The 8,628-nt window shown below is 38.5% G+C and overlaps 1 protein-coding gene across 1 annotated transcript in view; it reads right to left on the bottom strand.

Annotated features, from left to right (window-relative positions):
- Positions 1-2,677: 2,677 nt before the first annotated feature.
- NALCN (sodium leak channel, non-selective) overlaps positions 2,678-8,628 on the bottom strand; it is a 232,563-nt gene continuing 226,612 nt past the window's right edge. Inside the window, exons 42-44 of the mRNA XM_061472826.1 lie at positions 7,450-7,599; positions 6,648-6,765; positions 2,678-4,921 (exon numbers count right to left, since the gene is read on the bottom strand). Of these exons, the coding sequence (XP_061328810.1) occupies positions 4,728-4,921; positions 6,648-6,765; positions 7,450-7,599 (462 nt within the window). The 3' untranslated portion in view covers positions 2,678-4,727. The remainder of the gene's footprint in view (positions 4,922-6,647; positions 6,766-7,449; positions 7,600-8,628) is intronic.

Raw genomic sequence — 8,628 nt, 5'->3', positions numbered from 1 at the left:
TAGGTTAGATAAAAGGAATCTTTACTCTGAGGGTGGAACAGGTTGCCCAAGGAAGTTTTGAATTCTCCATCTCTGGCGGTGTTCAAGGCCAGGTTGGATGGAGTCTTGGGTGACATGGTTTAGTGTGTGGTGTCCCTACTCATGGCAGGGGGCTTGGAACTAGATGATCTTAAGGTCCTTTCCAACCCTAACTATTCTATGTTTCTCTTGCCTTCCGAGATAAATGTATTCAGAAACAGTAATCCCCGTGCAGTGGCTTCTGTCACTGGATGATCTAATTAAAACTTGTCTGTCCAAGTCTCTAGGAGTCACTGATGTCTATGTGGCATAAACCAGTTTCTTTCCAACCTCAGCAAAAGTTTTCCTGAAACAAGCAATATCCACTAATACACTCGAGGCTTGTACTGCTGGTGGCTGCTGCTTGAATTCAGGAGGAAGAAAGGGATAAAGTCAGCAGCTCTTCAGGCTGATGGAGTGGGGTTCTATTTCATCCTTTTCTACCTGTACTTAAGACATTCTTGCATTTCCAGTAAGCTGCCATTTTACAAAACATGCTTTTGTATATGCCCAAGTAATTCACCTAAATCCCACAGTGCAGATATGCAAGTCAGGTAAAAATATGAAACCACAAAGGGTACTAGAATAAGTATCTGAAACAGGAACCTGTGGAAGGGGGACAAAATGCCACTGCCTTAGCTCACTGATGGGTCAGTAATTTGGTGCTTAGAGGTTCTTCATTAAGAACAATGGACAACAGCTGTTACTGTGGTCGGACACTAGTGCCCTTGGGATGAAGAGGAAGGCTAATTGAATTCTAGAGAGGCTCCCTTGTGTTTCAGAGCAAGGGAACAAACCAGGGCAGCCAACTTCCCAGTACCAGACTATGCATTGTGGCAAGTTTATCTGTGGTGTGACTAAACTGCTTTCATTAGAAGGAGTGAATTTAGCCTCCTAAAGCTAAATTCAGGGAAACTGAGATAATCCTATTGGTAATTTTGACTGACAGCCCAGGGCAGTGTTTGCTTTTACTTTGTGTAAATGTTGCAGGAGAAGGAGTGTGTATTCTTGTAGACATCTTGCTTGCTTTGGCTCCAAATGTACTGTTACAACAGTGTGAACTCTTCTGTGTCAGTTATTCATGGACATCCGTATCTTCACAGTAACAGGAGATGTGGGCATGTCGTGAATAAAAGAACAAAAACGAGTGTTCTCACAAAGTCAATCATTTGTTTCTGGCATCTGAATCTTCTTTGGCTTCTTTGAAGCTGTGATACTTGTCTTTGGATGCAGCCAATACTGAATGTAATGTTATTTTGAAGATCTTCAAGCCTGATCAGCCCTCATTAGTTAAAACAATGATGGTATTTTCAGCTTGCCAGATAAAAGTGTACTTTATGTTTTTAGCTCTTAATTCAATTGGATATCTTCCAGTAGCAAATGGTTTCAGGTTATTAATTTCTTCATTTCAAAAGTGATTGTCTGAAATCTGACCTTGCTTTGGAATGATATTGAGATGCATCTTTGCTGCATGTTCTCAGACTTCCCATCAGTTGTTTTTTATTCGAGCAGTGACAACATGCACTACACTTTTTGCCCACCCAAGCCAAGAAGACTTTTACAACTTGCTTCCTATGGAACAGAGGGAGCCTAAACATCCCTAGAAGTGTTCAAGGCCAGGCTGGATGGGGCTTTGAGCAACCTGGTCTGGTGGAAGGTGTCCCTGCCCGTGGCAGCGGGGTTGGAACCAAATGGTCTTAAGGTCCTTTCCAACTCAAACCATGCTATGATTCTGTGATTCTATGATTTGTGTAGAATAACTCTGGATTTAATTCTAGAAGCCAAGACCACTGTAGGTAGTAATATACCCCTGGCAGTTTTTTTGTTTACCTTTGTCTAGGGCCTATTCTTGTTTGAACTTTTCTCTCAGGCTGTCTAGACTGAATGATTTCCTGATGCATTGTTTCCTCTTTGTGTCTCTCCATTGTTTGCAGAGGCTGTTTGAACTTCAGTCATTCTTAACTCTCCTCTCTGCTTCACCTTCATATGCAAGTGTTCACTGGTTGCTCTGCTGCAGAGTAGGAGGTTATCACCTTCTTTAGTTATGTTGGGGTGCCATACTAAGAACATTTTTACCTTTACCTAGTCATCTCTAGTATACATTATTTTCATATTTTTGTAACTGCACTGCACTTTCTACATCTGCCAAAGTAAAATGGGGAAATAAACACGTGAGTATTGCTTTCTCAGAGCTAGTGGGCTAATTAAATTAGATGCTCCGGGGATATCCAGAGTTTTAGAACATACTGGAACCCAGCTTATGATCCAGAGTTTTGGAAGATACTGGAACCCATCACAGTATTTCCACCACAGATTTTCCCTTCACACATGCACACATATTCACATCCAGGCTTTAAAGCAAACAAAGTGGGTTAAAGAAAACCAGATACTGAACAGTCCTATTTAGTCCCATTTTTTGACTGAGACCCCTTGTGGAAGGTACTGATGAGGGTGGTTGCTGGACTTCTCACCAAAAAACCAAAGGCCCCCAATTAGAAGAGTTTGAAAAGCATCTCTTTAAATAATCCTGTACAAACGAGACACCCAGCCACTATGCAGCATAATCCCAGATGATAACAATGAATGCAGTTAGAATGAAAACCAGAGGGAGGAATATTGCTTAAAGCAACTCACTTTTATTGACAGAGTACTGTAAGGCAAGGAAAAAATGTTTGCCAGATTTTTTAAAAAGAAGATTTGCAGCAAGAATGATTCAGAAAGATCTGCAGTTCAATATATTATTGAACTTTCAAAGATACTTTATTTTATAAATCCAATATTTATCTTTTTGTCATATATACAAAAGCTCATCTTACGCACAAAACAGAACACAAAGGAATGTATTTGCATATGAGGTTTTGTTGATGGCTGTTAATTTAGTAAACAAGAGAATGCACACATTTATTACTATAGAGTTACAATTGACTAGATTTCAACTTAAATATATCCCAAAACACATAAAGAAACCACAAAATACAGATGTGTTCAATATGACTATTTAAAAAACCAAAAAAATCTAAACCATGTTCAACTATACACAGGGAACAAAACACTGATAGATGCCAAGAAAACTATTTTATGGCCAGAACTGATTTTGCATTTATGGTGAAGGCATCTATGAAAACAGTGCTGTATTCTGACCACTCTACGTTAATATTTTGGCCAGAAAACATCACAGAGCACTGGCTTTTGTCTGCTTTTTAAAGGACATATATTTTAAATGGTGATGTACATTAGCTGTGAGCCTCTTACAAGATCTCACATCAGGCCATATTAGAGCAACCTATCATTTCCATAGGAAACAATGGTAACAGAAAGGTCCTCGCTATGCTGAAATACCCAGATGGGGGCTGAGCTACCAAATCTGCAACCTCTTAGTTCTTCCCTGATGGAAGGGCACATTTTTATCCTACGTTTTTAGAGGGCCTTAAATTCTGAAACTAAAGAACTCTTCTGTGTTTTGTGGCTTTTCTTCTCCACCTCCATATCTGTATAGCCTTGGCCTTTCACTGGAAAAACTGATATGAAAGGATAGCTGCTTTTTTCACCAGTGATAATGTAGCACTATTGATGCTTCATAACATAAAAGAAGGCTAACATGTCAAAATGTGATGCACCAGGATAAAAGAGACAAAGGTATTTAACCACAGTACAGTGTCATGCCTTAGCTTTGCAGGGCTGTAGCATGAGTTGTAACATGGGTAAGTAAAATTCACTTCTGCAGCATAACTGGACTGTATTTTAAAAGCCATACAATACTGTTCTGTAATTAGAACCCCCGACATGCTAATTTTTATCACACAGACATGAAGAAAGTTATCTTATGACTACACAAAGAAACGGGACCCAATTAACAGGAGAATGACACCATACATATGAATAACCAGTATATTCGGAAAATGAAGCATAAACCGTATTTTTCACATGGAGGTCTTTTGCTGGATGCTTAGAGACACAGTTTTCATGTCTTTTTTTTCTTGATTTTTTTCCCCTGTTTTCTCTATGAAAATCAAGCTCTTTGCATAATTAACCAAACGTCAAAGATATTTACATTTTAAAAGCCAATCCTTCACCTTCTGTTTTTAAAATTGGTTATCCTGTATTTTGCATATTTTTTAAAAAGGTCCAGAAAAATCTTAGAATTGTAATTCAGAATCTGCACTTTGTAAAAACACTTTCCTTGAACATGAAGTCAGTGCTGACCTCTTCAGGTGATTTGTGAATAATAAAATCTGTCTAAAGAAACATTACTAAATAAGAACTGAGGGAAAACACAAAAAGAAGAAGTACATTACCCCTGTATTGTAAAGTGTTTCCACATTGAAGTATGGTATAGGTTGAAGAAAAACACAAAGGTGTGTATATCAAAATACGTTTTCATTATGTAGCTACAGAACATAGGAAATATTTCAACGCCCTGCCTGCTAAAGGCAGTATAGTCTCTCTGGCTTTGTTAATACTGCTCTTGTATACAGGTTTCTTAAAGTACAGTTAGTGCCTATAGAGGTGAGTTCTAACACGTGTGTGCTATGCTTCATATGGCAGAAGGATGAGCATTTGATTATGACATTGATGTTAAAGAAATTGTACATCACACACATCTTCAGTTCTAACCATAGAAAAAGATTGTACTTGAAGTGGTTGTTGTTGCAGTATGACTTAATTTTTTCTCAGATATCAAGAAGGTCCTCTCCGCTTTCATCACTTTCCACAGTTAATTGTCTTGTCCACCATTTCTTGACTTCCGATCCACAGGAAGCAGCATCAGACATGGGATTCATTTTGCATGCAACAGATTTCATAGTTGAACGCCCACCAAAGCGGAGGTTGACTGAAGACACTGAATGGCTTATTGGTTTGGGGGCTATAAATGAAACAGAAAGTTGCATTAGAGAAGATCTGCTTCTTGAACAGTTTTGCGCAGAATTCAGGCATATAGGACTAGCTTAACTGGGGCACTTTTAAACTGATTTAGTGCAGAAAGAGTAAGGCTCTATTCTAATGTAGGGTGGTTGTTGTTTTTTTTTTCCCAGCTCCAGCTGTTCACACTGCTCCCACTAATTTGCTGGTAGAGCAGTTTAACTGAGCAGTGCTTCATTTCCTTCTGCTGGGATAGCTGATGGAGTTGATCTCTTCTTACCTGGCCAATTGCAGCCTGAATGGTTTAGGCAGTACTTACTTGACCTGACCTGCTGGCAAAATGATAAAGTGGTAAGTGGCAAAAAAAAGGATAAAAAAAGTGCATTTAAGGGCAGCAGCTACACCTAGGAAGTGATTTTATTGTGGCCTAAGGGTGGAAGCCAGTATGGCTTTAGGAAAGCACTAAACCCCATGTGTAAGTATATAAAACCCACAGGTGATCTTAACGATGCTATTCATGATCTTAAATATATGCCTTTGTTGGACTGAAGGCAGAGTATTTACCATCTGCTGGGCTGTCCCATGCATGGAGGTGACCCTCCTTTTCTGAGACTGTCCACTAAGGCACATTTAGGATTGACATGTCCAAGATCAGCACTAAGAAAGGAAATCCTGAACTCTTCATTCTCACTTGAAAAACCTATCCAGTTGGCTACAATAGTATGATTCCTCCTTTGCATGCTCCCTCTCTTTCTCTCTGTTCCAAAAAAAAGCAATCTTTGCTGCTCAGTGATGTTTAAGTAGAAAACATGGATTGCAAGTTCTCTATTAAGCTGTCCTGTTTCTTGGACAAGTACTCTGGTCACAGGTTTGATGGTATTCACAGCATGATCATCTTTTCTACTTCCACTTAGATGTGATTAGGGTCTGAACAGTGGCAGCCTTTGAAGGCAGTGCTCTGACTTGGAATAGGACTAATTGATGACAGCTGAAAGCAGGTTGATGTGCACACACCTAACCTACTGGTCATGAGTATGCAGTCAGCAGAAGTCATTATGCACTTTAAAAGAGACTATTTCAGGTGGCAGAGGGTGATGGGGAGTGCTCTTGAGATAAAGATTTCATAAGGTGTCAGGCTATACCCTCCCACCCTCCTATAAGGCATAGTCTAGCCTTTATTTTATACCAGACTACAGTTACTAGAATAACTTGAGTATGAGAAAATAAATTGGAAACTGATTGTACACCTGGCCAATTCCTGGCTGAAGTGAAGATATAATAACATATTATTATCGTGTAAGGTATAAACCATGTGCCTAGTATGCTTAGACAAGACAAGGCACTCAGAAGTACTGGTGTTAGGAAAAACTTCATTTGCACTGTGCTTTATATGATAAAAGAAAACTCTAAATGCACAAGATTCTATTCCAAACAGATGTGACAGTACAGCCCCAATCCAAAGATCCTGAGTAAATATCTGAAAAAGTAAAAAAATCCAACCATCTGCATATGGTAATGCTTGAGCCAATCTTCCAAACTTTCAGAATTTGAAGGAAGAGGAAAGACTGCTGTATTTTATCATGCATGAGTGTAGAAAAACCCTGATGTGGGTCCAAGCAGCAAGCTTGCTGCTTGGATAGAACTCTGAATCATGAAGCCTCTCATGGTTTGTTATTGTACAGCAGTGATTTGGCATGTGGAGACTATACTAATAAACATTCTTCACTTACCTGATGGCAAACGCCATTGTCCAAATTTCCGCTGAGGTTTTCCAGCATCTCCAGAGTCTTGTCGATAGCCACCTCTGTCAGAAAGTGTTGGGCTTAGAAGCTGCTGCTGGCTACTTGTCTGAACAGAGGAAGAATCTTAGTCATAGTTCCTTACTGCATGGGGATGATCCTAGAAAGTGTTGTCTTTCTACTCTATTTCCAAGCTTTGCACATGAATACAAACAAAATATACTGCCATTTGTTAAGGCAGTATGGCTTCCGTTTACTGCCCCAGACAACTACGGGTAATAGGAACAAAATAATCACCCCCTACACCCTCCCCATACCCCATTTGGTCTCAATCCATCAGACAGTCCCACTGAAGGGTACACACTTGTTCTCGGCCTTCTACAGTGGAGTCCTTATGTTGTACCTACTTCATTCCCTACCCTGGAAAATTCCAGGACTCCTGCTCAAAGACCCAGCATGCCCAATGTTATCACTTTGTAAATATTCAGAATGCTTGGACAGGAAAGCTTCATAACCCTGAGCCTGTAAACAACTCATGCTAGAGCTGAAAGTTGGTGCTGCCAGAATTGTACAGTTGAGTTTGCCCTTTATGGTGCTAGCAAAACAGCTAACTATTCTGGGGAGTTATTGCCTTAGACCATCTTGCCTCTGCATCTGATGGCAAAGACCTAAACAAAACAAGATAATGCTTTCAACTTTTCCAGTTAAAATGATGTTTAAAAATGAACAAATAAGAAATATGGAATCTTTCTAAATTTGTTCCAAGTAGATGATAGTCTTACGGTGAACATACCTCTGGTTGTGTGCCGTTATCCTGATTAATAGCATTCATATCTTCACTTGGCTGTGTTGTCTCAATGCTGGGAGGATTCAGAAATCGGCTCAGCTCCTGCTGTTGACTCTCTCTTAGACTATGGATAATGCTGCATGACTGCTGTTGTTTCTGTTAAGGTACAATATGTGACAACAAAAATGTTCTCATTGGTGTACCACAGTGTTTTATTCTTTTTAAAACCTTCTAAATATTTAACCAAACATTACGCACCAGATACGCATACCAGATGCATCGATAAAACTACATATATCAGATGGTCACTATTTAAATACAGTGACTTCCAGCATATGTCTAACCTGTATGTAGGGAATAGAGGATAAAACTTATAAACTATATTAAGTGGAAGGCAAGCTGCTCAATTATTGGTATAAACCTGGAGTTTAAAAACACGTAAAGTTTTCAATTTATGAGTAAAAAAATCTTGCAAAGAAAAGGAAAAATGAATTGGTAGAGATTCACTACAAATTAGATGAAGGCAATGAAAAACATCCTGATTTCTTTCATGAACTTTGGAACAGGCTGTCAGTAATACTGAATAAAACAGCAGTGGAAACCTTGGGACTGAATATAGATTTACAATACAAATAGAAAAACAAATCTACTACCATTATGATCTTACAATCTAATTTGCTTTTAAATTAAAATAAACAGCCCTTAGGAAGGGTTTCACTTTCCTGGGTAGTTTTCACATGCTCCCTCTAGAGAGACTTAGAGACTAACATCAGAATTTGAAAATATATATTAACTTCCATAATTACATTCAGTTTATAAAAGGTTCATATAATGTGAAATGATCTGAACCATATTATTAGAGTGAAATGAATAGCATATTTACTTTAACATAGTGTAATTCAATATCATAATGAAATGAACAACAGAGTTGAATAAACCTGGAATTGAGAGCTGAGATTAAATTTACTGCCGTTATTATAACAGAGATCAGATCAAAATGAAACTATCTGAATATGCCTTGAAAATTGACATTTCATCTGGAATGTACATTACATTCAAATTGTCCAGTTACGGTTTTTTTATAAATTTACAAACACAAAAAAATCCCATGATCACAGATCTCTGTGGAAAACCTCCATTCACAAGAAGTAAGCTTTTATAAAAATGGAAAATATATGGACCAAA

This window comes from Pezoporus flaviventris, unplaced genomic scaffold (genome assembly GCF_033815535.1).
Source record: "Pezoporus flaviventris isolate CSIRO_AGI_PZ_B2104156 unplaced genomic scaffold, CSIRO_AGI_Pfla_v1 ptg000072l, whole genome shotgun sequence".
NCBI lineage: Eukaryota > Metazoa > Chordata > Aves > Psittaciformes > Psittacidae > Pezoporus > Pezoporus flaviventris.
This window is presented reverse-complemented; position numbering and strand designations above follow the sequence as displayed.